Source organism: Dama dama, chromosome 4 (genome assembly GCF_033118175.1).
Source record: "Dama dama isolate Ldn47 chromosome 4, ASM3311817v1, whole genome shotgun sequence".
NCBI classification, from domain to species: domain Eukaryota; kingdom Metazoa; phylum Chordata; class Mammalia; order Artiodactyla; family Cervidae; genus Dama; species Dama dama.
Genome location: NC_083684.1, coordinates 59,205,680 through 59,228,917, shown reverse-complemented (window position 1 = coordinate 59,228,917; position 23,238 = coordinate 59,205,680). Strand labels below are relative to the sequence as shown.

The 23,238-nt window shown below is 59.7% G+C and overlaps 1 protein-coding gene across 1 annotated transcript; it reads right to left on the bottom strand.

The window, feature by feature from the left end:
- Positions 1-965: 965 nt before the first annotated feature.
- PPP5C (protein phosphatase 5 catalytic subunit) lies at positions 966-22,632 on the bottom strand. Its single transcript, XM_061139658.1, has 13 exons — positions 22,365-22,632; positions 16,191-16,432; positions 10,324-10,471; positions 9,587-9,708; positions 7,539-7,604; positions 7,135-7,233; positions 6,185-6,290; positions 3,588-3,730; positions 3,398-3,485; positions 2,871-2,911; positions 2,597-2,775; positions 1,659-1,740; positions 966-1,486 (listed from the first exon to the last, which is right to left on the bottom strand). The coding sequence occupies exons 1-13, from the start codon at positions 22,483-22,485 to the stop codon at positions 1,424-1,426; spliced, it is 1,500 nt and encodes a 499-aa protein (XP_060995641.1). The 5' UTR covers positions 22,486-22,632; the 3' UTR covers positions 966-1,423.
- Between the last annotated feature and the right edge of the window lie 606 nt (positions 22,633-23,238).

Here is a 23,238-nt window from a genome sequence, read left to right as displayed (position 1 = left end):
CCTGTCGTCACCTTTTTGCTGGGAGAAGTCAGCGCTCTCCGACTCCCCTGGCAGAGACCAGAAGCCCACGCCCGCTCTCTCTCTGCTCTCGTGTCTCTTCTCTTTGCTGATTTTTTTTTCTTGCTGTGATAAACTGTAACCATGCATAGAACAGCTCTTCTGAGTTCTGCCTGAGTTCTAGCAAATGGTTGGACACAAAGGTGGGACTGGGGACGCCTGCACTGCAGTGGCAAGAGGGTCCCCCTGTGGGGTGTCACCTGCTGGAATTCCACCTGCAGATCCACAGGGCTCCTCAGAACTCATTTCTTATGAGAAGCAAACGCAATCGGCACACGGGGGCTTTGTGCTTATTTTCCTCAAGACAGCGCACACTCCCCCAGGGAGGTGGTTCACAGCCACCCGGCTGGCTTTGGAGAAGCAGACCGGCCTGCAAGGCTATTCTGAATGCCCCACAGAATCAGGACTGAAGTCGCTTCATTTAGAGTTCAGACTTAAAAACTGAAATATAGATGGGATTCGCTATTAACCACCAACGGAGAATAAAAGCGAAAGGGGCAGAAAACACCTCCAGTCTGCTTTGGCGGGGGAAGGCATCTGCTTCGTTGTGTGAGGTGAGAACCGAGGCTGGCCTTCACCGAGAGGGGTTGGGCGAGGGCAAGGCTGACCTGCGCAGCTTCAGTGAACACTCACTGACGAGGGGTGAGGGGTCGGGGCTCCCGCCTGCACGTGAACTGTGGATGGGGTTCTGTGTCCCAGGGGGCAGAACTCGCCCCAGGAGCCTGCTAGGATGGCAGACACAGGGGCTGCTTGGCCGGTTGGCCCCAGGACGGGCCTGTCCAGCTCCAGGGAGATGAGAGGCACAGAGGTGGTAGGACTTCATGGCCCCCCTGCACCCCTCCAGGTCCCCTAATGAAATGGTCACCCCAATGCCGGCAGCTCCCGAGGCCCCACCGTCCGAGACGAGCTGACTTACAATAATGACTTTATTTTAACATATTTAATTACAGACATAAAATAGCTGGGGAAGGGGGTGCGCCCCAGCCGAGCCCCACCCTGGGGCTGCCAGGAGGGGGGGTGCAGGTGAGGCCTCCCTGACGACCCTCCTTCCAGGGGGTCTTCCTATGGCGGGGCCCTATTGCTTTAGCAGGGGAGGGGCCATGCAAGAAAGGGGGGCGGGGAAGCCTCTGGGCCCCGCCCCCCACGGCTGCGCTGGCCTTCCTCCAGAATGCCCGGTCGGAGCCCCACCCTCAGCCTCTCCACCTCCTCCTTCTTTGCCGGGGGAGCAGACCGTCTGGCCAGCCCCCCACCCCCCTCTGCAAACCTAAAGGGGAATAAATACAAACTTTACAAAGTAAAAGGGGGTCCAACATTGCCCTGGGCCGGGCCTGGGGTTGATGGGGAGCGGGGCCGTGCCACGCGGGCCTCACATCATCCCTAACTGCAGCAGCGTGCTGGCGTAGGCCATGGGCTTGACGTCGGGGTGAGGCTGCAAAACCAGAGGCACACAGTCATACACAGAAACGGGCGGGCAGCGAGGGTGGGGCGGAAGGAGGGTCTTCGGAGCTCCAGAGGCAGAAACCAGCCCTCCCCTGATAACGGCTCTCCCCTCTGGCCCAGGCTGGAGAGAGCTGAGGACCCAGGGCGGGGGGCGGACTCACCACTGCTGTGAACTGGTGGAACTGCGGCCGCAGGTCGGAGCCCCGGAGGTGGATGTAGGCGGCTTTGTTCCCCATCTGGTCGCTGGGGGGACAAGGGCAGAGGGGCCGTGTGGTCAGTCAGAGGCTGGGAGGGGCTGGGGGATGAAGAAGGAGCAGGGAGAAGGATCCCAGACAGAGAGACGGGCACAGATGCCAGGCGAGAGGAAGCGAGGTGGAGAGGGGCCCTGGGAGCCCAGACAGAGGAGCAGGGATGGAGGGGAGAGCCTCGTGGGGGCCGGGGGCTGGGACGAGCAGGCCCGGGAAGCAGTGACAGGATGGGCAGAGGGTGGAGGCAGGGCTCAGGCCAAAACACGGTCCCCAATCTGACCACGCCCTGGCTCTAACCACCAGGCAACACGGGGCACAGAGCGGCATGGTGACCGGCCAGCTGGGATGGACTTAGTCTCATCCAGAGCATGGGAGACTCTGGTTTCTTCGACCAAACACTAACAAAGCGGAGGGCAAGACGGACTGGTAACTCAAAGACCAGGAGACTGAAAACGTGGTCCGCGTCTGGGTCCTGCTTGGAAGCAATCAACTACAAAGAGACACTGAGGAGGGACATGGGGAAAGGGAACTCTGGCGGGGTTCAGGTGACCTGAAGGACTGGCAGTGGTTATCACGGTTCCGTACAGAAGAGTTCCTTCCTTCAGAAACACCCTGGGCCATCACTGGGTGGAAGACAGGATGCCTGGGGTTAGCTCCCTAAGAGCCCATGGCGCAGGTGGGGGAAGGGAGAGTCGGTAACTGTTGAACCTGGGTGATGGGTATGTGGGCGTTCATTACAGTATCTGATGTATCTCTGGAATTTTCTATCATGAAAAGTTAAAAAAAAAGAAAAGAAAAGAAAACCAGTGGGCTGGGAAGAGCGGCCCGGCGGGCGGGAGGTGGGGACGCACCAGTAGTTGGGGGCAGAGAAGACGGTGACGCAGCGGCCGCCGTGCGCCACCTCGTAGCCCTCAGCCTTGACCTCGTGGCTGCGGATGATGTAGTCCAGCTTGTTCTCCTCCAGGAAGGCCTTGGTGACGTCGGGCCCGAACTGGCAACTCACGCCCCGCTTGCTGACCGAGCGCCCATTCTGGGGAGACACGCAGCTCAGAGTGTCTACTCCCCCCACCCCGCCAGCCCTGCCCACAGCTCACACCCGCCGACCACGGCCCCGGGCAGACTGACCTGAGGCTGCGGGTCTGACCAGAGCAGGTCACACATGGGACCTGGAGGGGAGAGAGACGAGCGTCGGGGGCTGGGCGAGGGTGCTGCCCTCCATGGAGGGCACGGGGCCCATGAGGCGAGGTTCTGGGTCACCACAGGCCTCCCTGCCGACCTCCCGCCAGATCCCGTTCAATCTGTATGACCCCCAAAGCTGGAAGGAGTATGTTTTTAAGTTTGTTTTTTTTTTCCGGCTGCACCTTGCAGCACGCCGGATTGTAATTCCCTGACCAGGGATGGAACCGGCCCCCTGCAGTGGAAGCGTGGAGTCCGAACCACTGGACCGCCAGGGAGGCCCCTGGAGGGAGTTAAATAAATGACTACTGCAGACACTCCTGCTTCCTGGCCAGTGCCACCCCAGGAGGGAGGTGCACGGACCCAACATGCAGGAGAGGAAGGTGAGGCTTGGCCTCGCTGTCCTTCATCCGTGCGGGCAGGGCCGGGGCCTGCGAGCCCTGAGAGGGAGGGGCTGCCCCTGGCCACCCAGTCACCTGAATCTGGGGGCTGCCGACTCCGCTCGATCTTCCTGATGTCGTCCAGGGTGACGCCATCTTCACTGAACAAGCCCCCGTGCATGATCTGGAGTCAGGCGGGGACAGCAGTGTGAAGGGAGGGGCCGGCCACACCCCCACCCTCTGCCTCGCAGCCTCCTGGGGCGGCCGGTGGGGGAGCCCGCCTCACCAGCACTTTGCCGTTGATGCACTGGGCCAGCGGGAGCCACTCGAACACCTCGCTGAAGAGCTCGTACATCTGGGCTGTGTACTTGGCCTTCACTTCCCCCTCAAAGCCATATATCTGGTTCATGTTGTCCGTCTCATGGTTGCCTGGCCGACAGCAGGATGAAGAGAAACCTCAGCACCCCGCCGCTGGGCAGGGCGCCCTCCAGCTCACACCCCAGCCGAGGCTGAGGAGGACCGCGCAGCAGCCCCAGCCAGCGCCATCCACGCAGCACCCTGCAGGTCCTTCCCAGAAAGCCCGCGAGGTGGAGACGCTGTTCTCAGCCCTCTGTCCAGAGGGGCGAGCAGGCTGAGAAGATCCATGGGTGCATGGTCACAAGGCCCAGGCCGGCCCTGATCACCATGGAGTGGCAGAGGCCTAGGTTCAGCCCTGGTCCTGACCCTAAGTGGCCAGAGGCACGTCCCTTATCCCCATGAGACTCGGATTCCTTCTTAAAGGACCAGCCACACTTATGCTAGAAGCATCAAGCAAGGGGTCGGTCTTGGAGAAGAAGAAAGGAGCCCCCTGCAGAGTGCCTGCCGTGGGCCAGTCCCATGCCTGGGCTTCTACCTTCCCACCAGAAAGAGTCCCTCCCTCTGGGGCTGGGGGAGGCCAGGCCCCCCACGGCAGCCGAGGCTGGACTGTTGAGTCCAGCTCTTCGCCTCCTCCTACAAGGAGGCCTGCAGAAGGAACTCATGGGATCTGCATCACGTGCTAGGCGCACTGCGAGAACTCCTTGAACCTGGGTGTGAACGTGGGGGACATCAGCACTCCTGTCCCCTGACCAGGGATTGAACCTGGGCCCTCTGCACTGCGAGTGCGGAGTCTCCGCCACTGGACCAGCTCATGCGTCTCAGAGCCCAACCCAGCCCACTGTCCTCACTCCGTCTTGCTTCTCCTCCACTCCTGGCTGCCTCTCCTGTGCACCGCCCCCCCGTCAGCAGGCAGGGGCTCCCCCTCGGTCCTCACTCCCCAGTGAGCTGACCCAGCCCAACGCCACACGTACGTTGAGGAACCCCCACTTTATAGCCCCCAGGGGCCTCCTAGATATCTCCTCTCCGCCTCACAGCCACATCCAGATCCAAGCTCCCCACCTTCCAGCCCATACGCTGCTCTTTCCGTCACCCCCCAAGTTTCTCAGTGACAGCCACGGCTCTCCAGATGCTCCAGCCAAAACCCGGGAGTGCCCCCCTCCGACCCCTTCTTTCTCTCACATGTGCATCCAGCCCACCAGCAGACACTGACGCTCTACTTGAAAAGCAAGCCCCCATCCAACCACTGTTCCCACCTGGGCCGAGCTACCACCAGTCTCCCTGCTCCCTCTCTGAGCTCTTGGTCTGTTCCCCACATGGAGGCCCACAGGTTCTATTAATACCAGAGACGGGCCCTGACCATCCTCCGCTCAGAGGCCTCCCATGACCAAAGTCCTCACTGGGGCCCACAGAGTCCCAGTGATGCAGTGCTGACGCACAGCGCACAACCTGCCCAACCTCACAGGGCAGCCCCGTGCACGATCTCAGTGAAGGCACGGCAAACCCACCTGCAGTCACCACCCTGCACATGCCCTGCCCAGGGCCCCACGCTGACCCCAGAACCCACGCTGATCCCCCAGACCCCACACTGACCCCAGACCCCACATTGATCCTCCAGACCCCACACTGACCCCAAACCCCACGTTGATCCCCCAGACCCCACATTGACCCCAGACCCCACACTGATCCCCCAGACCCCACACTGACCCCAGACCCCACACTGATCCCCCAGACCCCACACTGACCCCAGACCCCACACTGATCCCCCAGACCCCACACTGACCCCAGACCCCACACTGATCCCCCAGACCCCACACTGACCCCAGACCCCACAGTGACCCCCAGACCCCACACTGATCCCCCAGACCCCACACTGACCTCAGACCCCATAGTGACCCCCAGACCCCACACTGACCCCAGACCCCACACTGATCCCCCAGACCCCACACTGACCCCAGACCCCACACTGACCCCAGACCCCACACTGATCCCCCAGACCCCACATTGACCTCAGACCCCATAGTGACCCCCAGACCCCAGTGACCCCAGACCCCACACTGATCCCCCAGACCCCACACTGATCCCCCAGACCCCACAGTGACCCCAGACCCCACACTGATCCCCCAGACCCCACACTAATCCCCCAGGGCCCCACACTGACCTCAGACCCCAGTGACCCCAGACCCCACAATGACCTCAGACCCCACACTGATCCCCCAGGGCCCCACACTGACCTCAGATCCCACAGTGACCCCAGACCCCACACTGATCCCCCAGACCCCACAGTGACCCCAGACCCCACACTGATCCCCCAGACCCCACATTGATCCCCCAGACCCCACACTGACCTCAGACTCCACAGTGACCCCAGACCCCACACTGATCCCCCAGACCCCACACTGATCCCCCAGGGCCCCACACTGACCTTAGACCCCACAGTGACCCCAGACCCCACACTGACCCCAGACCCCACACTGATCCCCCAGACCCCACACTGACCCCAGACCCCACAGTGACCCCCCAGCTCACCTCGAAGTAAGTGAAAGTGATCTGGGTACAGGAGCTTAAAGCCAAAAAGGGTGAGGATCACTTCTACGGAGAAGGAGCCACGGTCCACAAAGTCGCCATTAAATATCTGCCCTGCTAAGGAAAAGAAGGGGGAGTGCTCCCTCCCCAACCCCTCCAACCCCGCTCCTGTTGGCACCACCCTGGGGTCAGGGCACCTGGGCCCTCCTCACTTTTTGGGTCTGGCTCAGTAGTTTGGCCTCTCTGAGCCTTAGGAGGTACCAAGGTCCCCAATCTCGCCTGCTTCTCAGGGAAACTGACGGCAGAGAGACCCTGGGCGGTTAGCCTGCTTGAGCTCTCCCCCAAATACAGGCCCAAAGCCACAGAGCAAACGGGACATGGGCCTGGTAGCCCCGCCCAGTGGTCATTCATCAAGCAATTATCCTAACGTGAGCAAACACTCATACAACGAGGACCGGGGCCCCCCGAGCCCGTCACAGGTATGAACACGCTACCCCTTCTCAGTAGCCCAATGAGGCAGATCCATTTTACAAACGACAAACCTGAGGAACTGAGAGGTAAACCTGAGGAACTGAGAGGTAAAGAGACCTGCCCAAGTCACACAGTCGGAAAAGGGCACGGCCAGGAGGAAAGCCAGGCGTGGGCAGGGCTGCCCCACCCTCACATACGCGCTCAGCAGCAGCACATACATCCAGCCCCGTTTCAAGACGAGAATCTGGGGCTCGGAAGCGCTGGCCTCGTGCCCAGGTCACAGCAGGTGGGCACCAGCCCGGGCCTGTCTGGCCCCGGAGCCCAGAGAGCAAGGCCGCCGGCTGCTCCACCCCGGCTCGGGGCCAGGGCGCTCATCAGGCCCCTCCCTTCTCAGGTTCAGGCAGGGAGTCCTCTCCCTCCTGCACCCCACACTCGGGAGGAGAGGCCGGGGAGGAGGGGTTGGCCCTTCTGAGGAAGGATACATAGGGGTTGGTCTCCGAGGGTAAACCGTTCAGCTCAAATATGTTGAGGAGGTCATAGAACTGGCCGTGGGTGTCCCCGCACACTGTAATCTTCTCTGTCTGGAAGAAAAGAGGCCGCCGGAGAGGGAGGGGCCCAGAGAGAGATGTGGGGAGGGGGCAGAGGGGAGAGGAGGGGTGAGAGGTCACAGTGGATGGAGAAGAACCATGCAAGAGACACAGGTGGGGAGCACAGAAATGCAGAGGGGAGGAGAGGGATAGGAGAGACACAGGGTGGGGAAGAAGGGAGACCAAGCCGGGGGGTGGGGAGGGGGTTGGGGGGGGGGGGTCTGTGAGTTTCTGAGCTCCGTGGCCCCTTCCCAGCCAGGGAGCTGCCCGCCCGCCCGCACACCGCCCCCAGCGCGCACCTCTTTGAGCGTGGTCTCCACGAGCGTGCTCAGCTTGGAGAGGACCTCTTTGACCTGTACTAGAATCTGGAAGGCAGGGCAGGCTGTGAGTGGGGCCAGCTGGAGGGCCAGCCGTCCACCCCGGCCCCGGGGAGACCAGACTGGCCAGGAGATGCTGCTGGGTAGAGGGCGGGGGAGAGGGGAGGAGGGGGCACGAGAGGCCTGGCCAAGCGCGGGCCTGCTGGGAACAGAGCCTGTGACCCGAGTGGGCTATGCGGCATTAAAACATCAGGACTATTTCATGGGAAAACCCAGATTCTCCATTTCTCTTAAAACGATCAGCATCAGGCAGAGCCACGTGGGATGAATCCAGATACGGAAAGTTTAACAGACTAGCTGGCTTGCAAACATCGAAGTGTCAAAGTCACAAAAATCTCCCCAAAAGGCATGAGGCTGCTCTAAATGAACAAAAAAGTAAAACGGCAGACCATATGCAATCACTGATCCCTCAATGGATTCCGGATTTAAAAAAAAAAAGCACAGCTAAAAAGAATGTTTGAAGGAAAAAACTGGGGAAAACTAAAATATCAGCCTGAAAATACAGACAGTATTAGTCCTTACGGACTGAAGACGGACCTGACAACATCGTGTACCCGACAGTGTTTGCAATAATGGCCGGCCTGTGGACTGCCTGCTTCAGTCAGTATCATTGTATCACCACCAAATTTCCAAGATGGGAATGACTATAGACTGCAGGAGAATGTCCTGTTTTTAGGGGACACAGGTTATGGCGCAACTTATTCTCAAATGGTTCAGGAAGAAGGAAAAAAAGAAAATACTGTGTGTGTGTACACATGCATATACATAGAAAGATAGAGCGAAAGTGTCAATATCTTAATAACTGGTGACTAAGTGAAGGGGCTATGGATGTTAACTGTGCTGGGCTTTTGACTTCTGTGGGTTTATCAATTTGCTAAGTAAAAAGTTGGGAAAACAGTGCTAACAAAGAAAAGTAGGAGGTATCCATTTCCGGCCAGAATGTAGAACGTTATAAAAGGTTGTCACTCTTGCCTTAATGATGGAAACAAGCCAAGAAACAAGAAGAAAAAAGAAAAAAAGAACACCCTGAAACATCTCAGAGTGAGGACTCAAAGAAACCTAAATGAGTCAAACTGCAAGAGAGTGAGCGACAAGCTCTTCCCGGGGAGAGACGGTGACTGTGCCGCCCCCCACCCCCGTCGGTGCAGCAGGAGGGCAAGGCCGAGAGGGGAGCGGGCGCGACAGAGCGCCTCTGCCCGAGCCGCGTGTTCTTTCCCATGGCCACACAGAGGCGATGTGGTGGACCGGGGCCACCTGAGGCACAAAAGTGGGGGCGAGACTGAGAGCAGAGCGCCCCTCAGACACCCCAGCCTCTGGCAGCAGGGCTGAACATCAGAGTGCTTTCCTACAGCTCCATGAGCTGGAGGCCTGACGGCGTACAGGCGTCCCTGGGATGCCTCCAGGGCGAAGATCCCGAGCCCCGCGCCCAGAGTCTTGACTCCCCTCTGAACACATCTGAAACCAGCTCCAACTTGAGCTGCCCCTGAACTGCAAGGGGGACAGACACAGCCCCTCACTCTGGCAGCCCAACAGAAGCAGGGCCTGCCCGTGTCTGCAGGAGAGGTATCCGCCTCCATCGCTACTGCGCTTCTACACAAAATGTCTGGCCCACAAGAAAAACGCAGTAAGGCGGGAAGAGCAGATAAACGGAAGCAGACCCAGGGCTGACCCAGATGGTGGGAGATCTAGACAGAGACTTTAAAATAACTGTGTGGAAAATGTGTTGAAGGATCTCACAGAAAAGGTAAATGACATGCATGAACATATGGGGCTGAGAGACGAAAGCTATTAAAAAAGTAACCGATGGAAATGCTGGAGATGAAGACTTCATCTGCAGGCTGCCCAGCATACCGTGGGCTCAGCAAGCATCAGCTGGCGGGACCGCCCTGCTCCCCGCGGCCCTGCGGTGGTGGGGCTCAGGCCGGGCCAGCGCCCTGACGCTACCCCAGGTCCCGAGTTCTGGCGCCTACCTGGTAGGCGCACTTCCGGTGCAGCTTCTTCTGGTCCTTGTACCACTGCATGAGCTCCTTCATGAAGGCGATTGTCACCCTGCCTTCCTCCAGCTTGGGCCCACTGTACTCATCCTCGATGGCTGGCGTGTGAAGGGGGGAGGAGAGTCAGGGGCCGCGGTCACTGTCAGGGTGGGAAGTGGAGCCTGGCCCCCAGGCACGCGGCAGGCTCAGCGCTGGACACACAGGTTGAGGGGATGGGGTGAAGACTCTGCTCCCCGGCCGGGGCCTCTCACGGCTGGCTCCTCCTGCTCATGCAGGCTCACAGGCCCTCTCCCTGACCTCCCGCCTACAGGGCACCCCCTCTCTGGCAGCCTCTCCCCCCGACTTGATCTGCTAGCATTTAACACGTGAACTATCAGTCCTCTCTCCCCACTAGGACACCCGCTTAAGGGGGCAGGGGCTGTTTGGGTCACAGCTGTATCCCCAGTGCCCACAACAGCGGCACAATAGGGACCCAATAATCATCCGTGGAAAGAATGACAGATGCCTCTGAGTACCAGAGGACCTATGGGCAAATCAGGCCCATGACGGGTGGGTGCGACTGCGGGACGGATACAGCAAGGCAGCCCGCCCGCACCAGGCCTCCAGCCCCTGCTCTGGACTGCGGGGGCTCCAGGAGCACAGACGGCGCGTGGGCACGGGGACCAGAGGCGCCCCGGCACGCAGGGCACAGGGGGCGCCCGGGCCCGACTCACTCATGCTCTCGATGTCGAGCGAGTCCACGACGGAGCGCTTGTGCTCGTCGCCTGCGATGGCCCGCTCGAAGGCCTTCTGCTTCACGATCTTGTTGCACTCCTGGTACTTCATCTTGGCATCCTTGTCGTGGGGCTTCACCTTCACCACCTGGTACGCAAGGCAGGCAAGAGAGGACAGAAGGAAGGAAAGAGGCTTCAGCACCCAGGCGAGGCGGGGGCACCATGACTGCCCTTGGCTGGCCTGGCCCGGGGCTCCACAGATGCTGAGCAGAGCACCCGGCCCCGTGCACGAGGGGTGCAAGCCTGGACTCGCTCCCTCTCTAGGTCTTGGTTTCTGAGTCCCCAAACTGGGTGCGACAGGCTGCCCACACGGGGCTGCCGGGAGGGAAAACGTATTAACCCATTCAGATGCTCTTAACACACCACCACTCTGACCATCGTCAAAATAAAACTGGCCCTGCTCCAGCTTCCTCGCTGGAACCTGAGGGGCTGAGAGGACCCCGTGGGCTGGATGCGAAGTCATGATTTACAGCCCGACTCAACCGAAGAGGCAAGGCCCGGCTGGATAACCCAGAGTCTCAGTTTTCTCATCTATGAGGTGGGGGAGGTGACAGGCTGTTGGGGAGGATAAGGAACCAGCACGGGCCTGGCATGCAGCCCGAGCTCTGCGGGCAGCCACCAGCACCTGGTGGTCACGCGCCCGGGGTCAACCTTGGGCCCTGGGGAGACCCAGGACCAGTGTGTTCCCTTGGTTCCCTCCTGAGGAGGTTGAGGCGACAGAGCATCAACCCCGAGGGGCGCCGGGAGGACGGAGGACAGGAGGACGGAACGAGCAAACACTTGTGAAGGGCGTGCAGCAGTGTGAGTCACCCACGGCCCCTTGCACGGGCTGCTGCGTCCATGACATGGGATCGCATGCAGGAAGCACTGGGCGCTTGGCCGTGGGACACACTCAGGTCCCATGAAGAGGAGCCCATCCCCTCCCCTCCCACTACTTTCTGTCTCGCTTCCTACAGACTCTGATCCCCCAAGTCCAGAGGGAGCGGGGGCTGCATTCAGACCCCAGCTCTGCCACTTAACATGCTGGGTGACCTTGGGCAAATGAATTCACCCCTCTGAGCCTCAGTTACCTTAATTACCTTCCTGTAATTATCAGTGGACCCTGCCTGACCTGCCCCTCCTTTTGGCCTCCCCAGGAGTGGGCTCCCACAGCCCTGTGCCAGGGTGCAGAAAACGGGGGTGCCCGGCGGCGAATGCGCCCTGGTGGAAAGCCTGGCTGAGTGTGTCAGAAGCCGGGGCAAAGGTGTCTGCTGATGGGCCCCGAGGGGCAATGTGGCTCACCCCCGAGAACGGGCGTGCAGACCAGGCCGGGTGGGAGGAAGCCGGTCGGGGCAGGCTCGGGCCAAGGCGCCCTGCCAGGTGGCTCCACCTGCGGTGGGGTGTGGCGCAAGGCCTGGGAGAGAGGCGGCCCCAGACAGTGCCTGGAGTCCCTCCCAACAAGCAGAGGTTAGGAGTCCACGGCCCAGGATGAAGTCCAAACCGCCACTCTGCCTGGCCCACGAGGGCCCACCTAAGCCCTCTGCGTTCCCTACTTGCCCAGTGCAAACCAGCCAGACCAAAGCCACAAGTCCCCAAACGTGCCGGCCCCCTCTCACCTGCAGGCTGGCACACCCCTGGCCCAGAACACCTCACGTCCACCCTCAGTGGCTCTCCAGCCCTGCCTCCTCCTCCTCCAGGTCTCAGCAACACGCCCCAGCCCTCTCCCATCTCCCAGGCTGAGTCAGGCACCCGCTCTGGGCTCCTACAGCGCCCTGGGCTACCCCCCACCGCCCCACCCCAGCCCTGAGCACCGCAGGAGACGGCTCTACCTCCCCAGTGGAAGGTGGTCGTGGCCACAAGGGCAGGGCTGAGGCTGTGTCCCAGGCGTAAGGAGCGCCCCGAGTGGATGGATGCCCCACTAAGCATTTCCTCTGAGCCAGCACCCTCTTTTCAGAGAGCTCGTGGGTCGGGGTGCGGGCCGGAAGCAAACACTGACGAGCCCGGGAACAAAGGAATGGAACAGCGCACAGCTAAGCTTTCTCTGTGCCTGACGCTGTACGCGATGACCGCCTCACTTTCTCCTCAGAGCCGCTCTCTGTGATGTCATCACAGCTCCACTTCATGGACAGACAAGGAAACTGAGGCCCGGAGAGGTGAAGTCACTGACCCAGGAAGCCAGGATTCCGTTCTCTCCCCGCTGAAGATCCTGCTCCCACCGCATACGCTGGGACGGGTCCCCCTCCCCACCTACTGCCACTGTCCCCACAGCGCCCAACACGCCTTCCAGGGACATGCTGTGGACTGGGGTCTTAAGAGCAGGCCCTGGGGCCAAGCCTCCCGGTCTGCCTCCAGGCCTTGCAGCCAGGGGAGGCCCCAAGGCCTGTTGGCTCAGAACTGAATGCTGGACTTCTCTTTAAGAGGGATCTCACAGCAAGTGGGGTCTGGGTTGTATCCGGTCAGCATCCTGTGACGGTGATGCCAGGCATGTCACTGGGGGAAAGTGGGGCGGTGGGGTCTCTGCATTACCCCTTATACCTGCATGTGAAACCACAACGCTCTCAGAATAAACAGCTGTTTTTATAAAGTGGTTTCAGCTGCGAGTATTTCCAGGCAGTAACTCCAGGGACTCAGACCGATGAAATGGTAACAAGGGCTCTTGACCCCCACGTAATGCCACAGGGCCGGCGTGTGTCTGGGAAACAGGAACTCTATGAGTTCAGGAAGGTGACCCAGAGCACACGCACCATGCAACGGGACGTCCCCAGCAGGTCTGGGTGGTGCCTGGTAACCACGCTCACTCCTGTTTCTGCAGTAAAACCTCCAGTGGCACATGGGACTGCAAACCCTCCAAACCCAGGAAGTCCCGGGAGGAGGTGGGGAGCCTGGGCCCTCATGACTGTCTGAGCTCCAGCCGCAGACAGGAGAGAACACAGGTGGAATCTTCTGAGAAGAGGACCCAGTAAAGTGGTGGGGAATCCTGGAGCCAGGGGCCCCATGAAAGAATGAACTTGGAGATGAAAGAGAGGCGTTGGTGGGGGGATTCAACACGGACCTGGAGAGGGGCGATCAGCCCCTGCCCTGGAGGCGGAGCAGAGTGGAGACATCCCCGAGCCCCCAGCCCCTAACAAGGCCCCGTGCCTGCACACAGCCCTTCCTGGGGGGCTGTGGGCTCTTCCCAGACACCCCCAGGAGAAAGCGCACCCAGAAAGTGCCCCTGAGTGGGGGCCCTATTCTCACTGAATCCTCACAAGGCCTCTGAGGCAGGAGATCCAAAGCATTCAGAGCTACACAGCTCACAGCCTGGCAACCTGACCGTGGAGCTGGTGCATCCGGGCCCTGCACGAGTGACCTGCAGAACTGGAGGCCATGACTCAAGGTAAGAATTCACACCTCATACACACCCATATTCACATAAACGAAAAATATTCTTACACACACACACATGTGTGTACTTCCTCCAAACTGAACTGCTGTCTTCTCTAGTCCATCTGATGAAGACAGAAGTGCTAGTCTCAAACAGCCCACTGAGCATTACAAGCATGGACTCTGGGTTCAAGTCTCTCGTCTCTGCTGGGCGACCTTGGAGGAGGGACATCGTCTCTCTAGACCTCAGTTTCCGTGCTGTAAAATGGTGAATCCGTTTTCCTTCATGTACAAAGCACATAAAGAGCTCGCGACAGAGCTGGGCCCGCAGCGAGCGTGCAGAGGGGGAAACTGAGGCTGAGAGAGCAAAGGCCCTTCACCTGAGGGCCAGGCTGCGTGATGCTCTAACCAAGGTCGAGTCTTGTTCCGCCTCCAGCGGTGCCACGACTGAAGAGGGGTCTGAGCCCATCCTCCGCAAATCCCCAGCGTGTCACCACACAATAGCTCCGGAGGTAGAGACTGCATGGGGAGCCACCCCAGGCTGGCCCCTCTGCCCTGCAACCAGAGTCTGATGAAACGTGTCAGGAAGGACAGCCTGCAGGCAGGCGGGTGGTCCAGGCAGGCAAGGACCTCAGGCTCATGCAGGGGGTCCCCAGGTGAGCCCTGACAGGGACAGGAGCCGTGACCTGGCCCTCACGAATCCAGCAAGGCCTGGGATAAAGCTGTGTATGCCCGCGAGATGGCTGGAAGTGACCATCTCAGACTCCAGGAGTATGCGCTGCGAGGCCCCAGGCTGGGTCAGAGCAGTGAGAAAACCTCCATTCCGGGCCCTGGGGAGACGGCCCTGCAACCTGGGAGGGAAGACCCCGTGCAGATCTGCACCTGGGGCTCCTCTCATCTTCTGCCCCCCTCCCTTCTCTTCCCAGCCCCGCCCCCGCTTTGGAGACCTGCCCCCACCCAGCCCAACTGCCCTCCTGAGTTACTCATTACTGAGCCCTCCAGGCCCCGTGACCTGCTCTCACACCACTTCAGCAGAGCCACCCAGGAGGTGGCCACGCCTCTCAGCACCATCGCCAAATGAGGACACCCCAGGCCCAGGCCGAAGACCGGTAGAGAACGGATGGGGAGCCCAAGCTTGTCAGGATCCCGCTCTGCAGCTCCCTCCTCCATCCTCCCGGGGGGTCACCCCAGCCCCCACCTCCACTCCGCCTTTCGGGCTCTAAATCATCTCCTTCCTGCCTCTGCTCTACCCTGCCATGGGTGCCCTGGCCTGGGGCTCAGCGCGAACCTGCACTGAAGGCCGCCCTCCTCTCTGGGCTGGCAGCCAGCGGTACGCCCCGGCTGTCTGACCTGCCCCCTCCAACCGCAGCCCACGGCTCTCAGCCTCCCATGTCGTCCCGCCTGATGCAACAGAAGCTGCTCAGAGCGTGGGACGGAGGAAATGAAGGAGGGAGTGAGGGTGTGTGTGTGTGTAAGGGAGGCATGACAATCATTCATTCAACAAACGCTAAGCCCCTGCTGGGTGCCAACCACCGTCCCAGGGAGAGTCCCAGAACAAAGAGAACCCCTGCTCTCAAGGAGCGACTCTCTGGATGGGGGAAGATGCCGGTTGGAAGCTGGGCTGCCTGCGTTGAGACCCCAGCTCCACTGCTTACCCACTGCATGCAGGTGGGTGGGTGACTTGAGCCTCCTGGGCCTGAGTCTCCCCATCTGTACAATGGGGGTAGCCACAGTTCTCACCTCACAGGACTGCCACACGAGTCACTCAGCCGGCTGACGTGAAGGGGAGAGGACTAGCCTGGCACGCAGGCGTGCTCTGTGAGGCCTTCCCCCATCACGACCAGAGCAGTGACAGTGGCGGGAGCGGTGGATGAGCGAGTGGCCTGGCCAGTCCTTGCCGTCCCCCGGGTCCCCTCTCTCGTCTCCTCATCCAAACACACCCCCGTGTGCGGTCCCTTACAGCATCCTGCCCTATTCTCTCTCCCAGGCCCACATCCTCACCTGCAATGACTGTTTGCCCTCCCAATGACAGGTTCATTTTTTGCCCTCCTCCAAATTATAAGCCCCACCAGAGGGCTGTGTGCTTCTTGTTCACCAACAGTAGTGACAACAACAATCAGAAGAGTTAACTGCATGCGCTGACCACATGCTAGGTGCTGTTCTAAATGCCTGAAAAGCAGAGGCTCATTTACTCTTCACAGCAACCCCGAGAGGCAGGTCTTTGCCCTCCCATTTCAGGGATGTGGGGAAGAAGGCAGAGAGAGGCCAGGTGACTTGCCCAAGGTCTCCAGGCAGCGAGGGCAGAGCTGGGCTGTGAACCCAGCCGGCGTGTGCTGGATGAGCGAGCGGTGAGTAAACGTGCGCACAGCCTCCTCACACCTTGCCCGTCAGGTCTGGCCAAGCACGAGGCGGCACCAGCCCGCCCCGCCTGGCCCTCAACACCAGCCCGGCTCAGGCCCGCTCACCGTCTCGTAGTCGCGCAGGGCGGCCCGGAACTTGCCCAGCGCCATGTTGCTGGCGGCCCGGCGGTAGTAGCCCTTGATGTACTTCTTGTCCATCTCGATGGCCCGCGTGGCGTCGGCCAGCGCGTAGCCGTAGCACTCGGTGCGCAGGTAGGCCAGGCTGCGGTTGCCATAATAGATGGCATTGCTGGGGTTCAGCTCGATGGCCTGGCTGTAGAACTTGATGGCGTTCTCGTAGTCCTTGGCTGTGAAGATGAAAGGGAGGGTATGAGGCAAGGGGGCCACCCCCAGCCAGCAGAGGTCCTAGGCTGGGTACTGGCCAGTCCCCCCACTTACAGATGGAGAAACTCAGGCCCAGAACAGGGCTCAGAAACATCTCTCCAGCCCGCTCCCCTTCCTGACTTGTCCCACCCGAGCCCAAGCCCAAATCCCTAACTCCCTAAATCACTTCCACATACCTGCCCACCCAAACATCGGCCCCAAGGCCCCAGCTGGGCAACACTTCCTCTGGGACTTCCAGAGGGTCTTCTGAATGTGCCCCGGAGAGGGTATGTTAGTGAGTGCCAGCCCTGAGATGGGAATCAGCAACTCTGAGTCTGCCCTGAGCCCCAGAGCAAGCACACAAGCCCAAAGAGGGGTTCCAGTAGAAGTAGAGGAAGTGGGGACGGAAAAGGGACCTACTTAGGTCTCAGGAAGGCGACACATCAAAGAGACTCAAAGGAAGCGATAAACCAGACCACAGGAAGAGCTTCCCCACAGAAGGAACGGCAGGTGCAAAGGTACTGGGGAGGAGAGCACTATGTTCTAGGACCAGCGAGCGGGTGGTGTGTCTGGGGCAGGCTGAACCTGGGGAGAGCGGGAGGTGAGAGCAGGGGGGCTGGCAGGACGCATCCCAAAGTCCACAGCCAGAGCAGGGTGCAGCGACAGGACGTGACATCTGGCCAAGGGGAAAAGTCCATTTTATTTGAAATGAGCCACGGCCGTGCCCTGCACGTTACATCTTGACCCTGGGCATCCACACGTCCCCACGGCACAGGCACCGTCTGGTGCTCCTTCTACAGCAAGCCACAGAGGTCTCGTTCAAGGTCAGACGCCCAGTCTCTATCTGCAGAGCTGTCTTGGCCCACGTGGCCGTCCAACAGGCAGGAGACTGAAGCCAGAGGGAGTGCCCGACCTGGGGGGACGTGATGTGCCAAGTGCCTTGGGGGGCTCTTGGCACACGGGTCCCCACATTGAACCCTCATGGCACCCCCAGGACAGCTGCGTTAGCCCCACTTTCCAGATGAGGCTCTAAGAGGAAAACAACATCACCCGGAAAGTGGCAGACAGGGATTCTGAGTCAGGCCAAGCGCCATGGACTCCCATGTTCATCCTCCATACCAGTGGCCTCTGGGGGAGACCGGCATGGAGCAGACACAGACAGAGGGGCAGGCAGCCTGGGCCCATCCCCGCTCTACTCCTAGCTAGCTGCGTGTCCCAGGTCAACTTACGGACCCACTCTGGGCTAAAGTTTCAGAGAGTCCTCCCGTCCCTCAACCTAAAACGAGAACTCCTGCCTTACCTCCCACTGTTCTTTTCTCCAGAGGCATCTGAGAAAACAGGACTTTCCTTTGCTGTGTTTGCTTATGGCCCATCCTCCTAATGTGAACTTAAGTCCTGTAAGGGCAGGGGCGCTGTCTGTCTTACTCTGAAGCCTGGCCCTGTCTGAGGACACAGCAGCCCCCCGCCCTGCTGTCCAGGGGCTCATGGTCCATCTGGAGGGTGGGAGGGACACATTGCACACAGATCACCGTCCGCAGACAGTGATGCCCGCAGTGTCTGTGGCTGGGGCCACCCAGAGGGGATGCTGGGGCTGAGACTCGGAGGAGGAGGAGGAGGAGTGAGTTGGAAGAAAAGCACGGAAGAAGAGGATTCCCGGCTCCATGAGTGGTTCCTGAATGAATGAAAGAAGGAAGATAGGAAAGAAAGAGAAAGACAGGACACACCAACAGTAGAGAAGGAAGCCAGGTGCTGGGAGGCACCAGGAACAGTGTAACGATTCCTTCCCCAGGCTAACATTTGGCAATCTTTCAAATGGCTCGGATGTCACCTCCTTTGAGAGGCCTTCCTTGACACCCAGGCGGGGTCAGGGACCTCTCCAGGCGGCCCCTGCCCCTGGACTCTGCTCTCCCAGGCCTGCCCCTTTTGGGCAGTCGCTGTAAGGTGATGGGTGTGTCTCCCTGAGGATGGTGAGCCCTGGAGGGCAGGCCCAGGACTTCCCAGCAACACGCCGGGCTGGAACGAGGCAGCCGGAGTCTGACCGACCCTCCCTGGAATGCCAACACCTTCGAGGACTCCTTCCAGCCTCCTGGCCAGGTTCCAGAGGCCGGCGGCCAGCGTGCCTGCCATACCTTTGGGCATGGGGTGGGGAGCCTGACATCAGGCTCTGAGGATCCTGACCACGAGACCCTGGACAGCCTGGACAGACAGCCTCCCCTCTCTGAACCTCAGCTTGCTCATCTGAAATGTGGGAAGCACAACCGGTCCCACCTCACGGGCTGACTGTGAGGGTTAAAGGAACTCTCAGATGACATGTGGCTACAGCCGAGAAAGCGATCAGCAGATGCTCGTGAAAGAACTGACTGAGCGACTCACTGAAGGGAAGAGACTAGAAGAGAGGAAGCCGGAGGGGCCTGGGCGTCACACAGCTGCCCGACACCAGATCCCGGCCCCGCTCTACATGCGTGCACATATCCCTCAAGAGAGGCCCCGTTTTAGAGAGGAGACAAGTGAGGCACAGAGAAGCTCGGTCTTCCCAGGGGTCACACCGCAGGTAAGACAAAGACACAAGATTTGAACCCAGGCAGCCTGAGCTCTTAACCATGTGAAGTCTTGGACTCAGAGGCCTCCTTGGGGGTTAAATGGAACCCCTCTCTTTATACAGAATGCGGTGGGGGGCAATGAGGCTCAGAGAGAGGGGAAGAGGGGTGAATGACACGGGGGACCAGGCTCTTCCCTCCTGGGGCCTCTGGATCAGGCCTGAGTTCCTAGGGGTCAACCAGCCAGGGTCCTGCGAGCCCCTGGGGGCCCTCGTCTGCCCCATCACCGCCCCGGGGCCAGCACGGCTCCAGGCAGGGCTGCGGGTAAAGACTCTGAATGTGGGAGCCGAGCACGTGTTGAGGAAGGGGGATATCCGGGCGGTGCTGCTCACACACTCTGACCTTGAGCAAGCGGTTTCACTTCTCAGAGCCTCAGCTTCCTCTATAAAACAAACAGGGCCTGCCTGCCTCCCAGCGCCCGGGGGAAGATTAGACAAAGTGGTGTACCTGGCCACGGCGGGGGCTCAATTAAGCTGAGCTGTAATTAATCTTTTTATTGTTATTCCCCTAGCCCCGGGGACTGGGCCTCGGTGCCTACAGCGGCCTGCCAGACAGCAAGGGGCTTGGACCAGGAGGGGCATCCCCCTCCATTCCAGCTCTGTGCCAGCGCCGCTGGCTACCTGCCCAGTCTCAGGCCTCCCAGAGCTCAGAACCCAGGTCCTGGGAGGGGGCAAGGAGCCCCCTGGAGGGCCCACTGTTTCTCAGAATTCTCCCCTCATCTCAGCATATGCCCCCAGGCTTGCCGCTCTTCTCAAGCCCCATTTCAGGGGCAGTCTCACCTTCTACACCGCCCCAGGCTGGAGACTGGGCCCTGGCCGGGACACCTGATCCATCAACCCTCAAAGCCAGGCATTCACCTTGTTCTGTCAGGTCAACCTCCAGAAAGTCTCTCAAATCTCTTCTTTCACATCCATCCCGAATACCCATCTCTGTCCCAGTCTGGCCTTCATCCTCTCCTGTCCAGGGTCCTGTCTCAGCCTCCCCCAAGCTCTCCCAGCCCCTGGTCTTGCCCCTCCAGGGGAGGTCTTCCTAAAGCACAAACCCCATCCCGTCCTTTCCCCACCCAGAACCATCCCTGGCTCCTCAGAGTCCCCAGGCGGGACGCTCAGGTTCCCCCTGCAGCCTCACCATCAACTCTGGCCTCTCCCACTCCAGCCCCACTCACTTCCTTGGTGCTGGGTTCACCTCTGGGCCTTTGGCATCCTGCTCTTCCTTCCTGGGGTTCCCTCTCTCCAAGTGTTTCTCCCTCTGAAACACTTCTTGAGTCGGTTTCTGTCTCTCCGGCCAGGTGGGCAGCACCCCCACTCACCTGTCCACCATCCTAGTCTTTTTCTGGGTCTCCAGCCTCGTCCTTGGGTCCGGTCTCTGCAAGGCCACTGGGGGTTTCCCCTTCCATCACTAAGCAGCCTGTATTGCTCCTCTCTTCACATGTCCCATGGCTTCCTGCCACCCTCATGACGACATCCACACTCCCTGACCCGCCTCCAGGATCTACCTCCAGCCTCACCTCTTACCAGTCCCACCTCCTTCTCATTGCTCTGGTCTGACCTGATCTTCCCACCAGAGGCTAGCTCTCTGCTAAGGCTCGAGATCCCTCCCACGCCACACCCCACCTCCAGGGCCCTCTGCTGTGGGCCTCCTCTCTCTCCTGCAGGATCAGCTCTATTGCTCTATACTCTTAGTCTCTTCTGCTCTTAAAAAAGAAAAAAGCAGCATCCTCCCACCCCCCAATTTCTCCACTCACCCTCAGAACCAAAATTCTCAACACCCCTGTCAACACCGGCTGTCTCCACTTCCTCATTTCCCACTCACTCTTCAGCGCCCTCCCCTCTGGCTACCAGCCCCATCATCCCCTAGAAATGGCTTGGGTCAAGGCTACTACCAACAAGTTACAGAACCAAATCCAACGATCAATGCTCGGTGCTGGCTTTTGCAGCATCCCATCTCAGGCACATCCCCTCCTTCTAGAAGCACTCCTTTCTCTCAGCTTTCCTGGTTTTCCTTCCACCTCAAGGACCACTTCAACGCAGCCTCTTCAGTTCTAACCACTAGAATTCCTTGAGTTTCTACCCTAAGCCCCTTCTCTTCCGAGGTGACCTCATCCATTCCCACAGGCTGTTCCAGTCCACCCAGAGGCTGATCCTGCCCAAATTCCTCACCAGAGAGTTCCAGGCTGGTCCATCTCTCCACTCAAGGGCTCCTCTGGGAGAGCCAAGTCAAATCTGAACTGGTCTATACAGTGACTTATGAAACCCTAAGCTATCTGGTCCCTGTCCTAAGCTTATCTTTTATCTGTTTCCCTGCTAACTTGTTAAAGCTCCAGCCAAGCCAGCCAGTCAGTCTCCTTTCATTTCCGACCTCAGGGCCTTAGCACAGGCAGCACCACCCACATGGGACACTCCTTCCCAATTCTCCTCTGAAACTGAAATGCCTTTTCCTCAGTAAGGCCTTCCCTGACCAAGCTCTCTAAGGTCGTGGCCTCCAACCCTTATTCTCTACTTCTCTGTTGGGGTTTTTGCAAAGGACTCATTACAGCTTCTAAGTATTTTATTATTTCTCTGTGTGTTTGCTCAATGTCTGATTCTCCTGCTAAACGACAAACTACCTAAGGCAGGGCCACATGTGTCACCTGCTGCTGTGTACCTAAAGTCAAGCACAGTCCTTAGCACGCAGCGGATGCTCAATAAACGGACCGAATCAATGAATGAATGGGTGCGCCCACATCCTACTTTCCTAAGATCCTATGTCATACTAGTCTTGGATTGCCTCACCTCTACCCCCGGAACATTACCTCTCCAGGAGTAACCTCAAATCTCCTCCTTCCTGGCCCTCCCATCTAATGATCTATTTCCCATTCCCATGATCGCCTGCTCTACCGGGACAGTTCTCCCCCTTCCCCCAACTTGGTGCCTCTCCACTTGAAGTCTCCCCACTTGGTAGCGCCATCACTCCTCCGCCCCATGTCACGACTTGGTAGCGCCCTCTTCAGGTCGCGCCACAGGCTGACACCTCTGGGGTCTCACATTGGTGGTGCTCCCATTCCGGTCCCCCTCCCGTTTCACACTTGGAAGCGCCCTCCTCAGTCTCCCCACTTAGCACCCGCTCCGCTCGCCACTTCCAGGTATCACCCCTTCTCTCCGCAGCCTCCTCTGTCGCCCCTTAGTAGCGCCATCCTCGCCCTCCCCACGCCCGGTCACTTGGTAGTGCCTGCCCCGCGCCCAGGCTGCCGCTCCGCGTTGCCATGGTTCCGCGCGGGCCCGGCACCCCTTGACTTGGGGCTGCTCTCCACCCTCCCTCGCTCCCTCCAGGGCGGGCGCACCTTTGAAGTAGTCGTTGGCCTCCGTCTTGAGCTCCTCTGCCCTCTTCAGAGCGCCATCAGCCGGGGGCTCGTCCCGGGGGGGCTCAGCACACTCAGTCCGCTCGCCCTCCGCCATCGCCATGCCGCAAAGCGACCCCCACCCTGGCAACGGCCGCCAGCGGCACCCGGCCGAATCGTCGCGAAGGAGTGCCGACTTGCCGCTGCCGCTGCTGCACAAGTGTCGTAAAGCGCGGGCCCCGAAGACTCCCTTCGCGCGCCTGCGCAGGGCCCTTTCGCCATAGAGCGCGCGGAGGACAAGGTGACCAGAGGGCCTCCTGACGGCGCCCTTCCTACAATGAGCCAATGAGGAAGGCGAAAAGGGGCGCGCGGGCAAAAAAGGCCCGGCGTGGCCCCGGGTGCCAAAGTTCCGTGTTCCGTGCCGCAGAAGTTTCTCGGGGTCTTAGAGTGGGCTCTTCCTGCCGTCATCTCCGGATGGTAGGTGGTTTGCCAACTCTGCTGGTGGGTGTGGCTTTTCTTTGTGGCAGCACTGTCCCTAACGCGGAACCCGAGCCGGGGGTGTCTAGCCCTATTGTCAAGTACCTGTGTGACCTTGAACAAATCTCATCCTCTTTAGGGCCTCACTTATCCCCCTGTGGAAAACGGGCAGTTTCTCAAACCGACAGAAGAGAGGGTCAGAGTTTCTAATTTGTAAACTAAAGGTACCCTGGATCCCCTAGACTCAGAAGTTTGTTGCACCATCTCCTTTCTCTTTCTTCACCCCTCACTCAGCAGCCTTTCATGGCTCGTCAGTGCCGTTAGGAGAAAATCGAGACTTAAGAGAAAATCTGATGAGTTAGAAGACCCTGAATAGTCTAGCTTTAGACAACATTTCCAG

Excerpts from the sequence above, each read along its gene's own strand:
- PPP5C (XM_061139658.1), bottom strand. The coding sequence starts at position 22,485 with ATGGCGATGGCGGAGGGCGAGCGGACTGAGTGTGCTGAGCCCCCCCGG. Across the intron at positions 10,472-16,190 it reads CCCTGCGCGACTACGAGACG|GTGGTGAAGGTGAAGCCCCA; the intron begins GTGAGCGGGCCT and ends CTTGCGTACCAG. Across the intron at positions 6,291-7,134 it reads CCTCGGAGACCAACCCCTAT|ATATTTAATGGCGACTTTGT; the intron begins GTATCCTTCCTC and ends TTAGCAGGGCAG.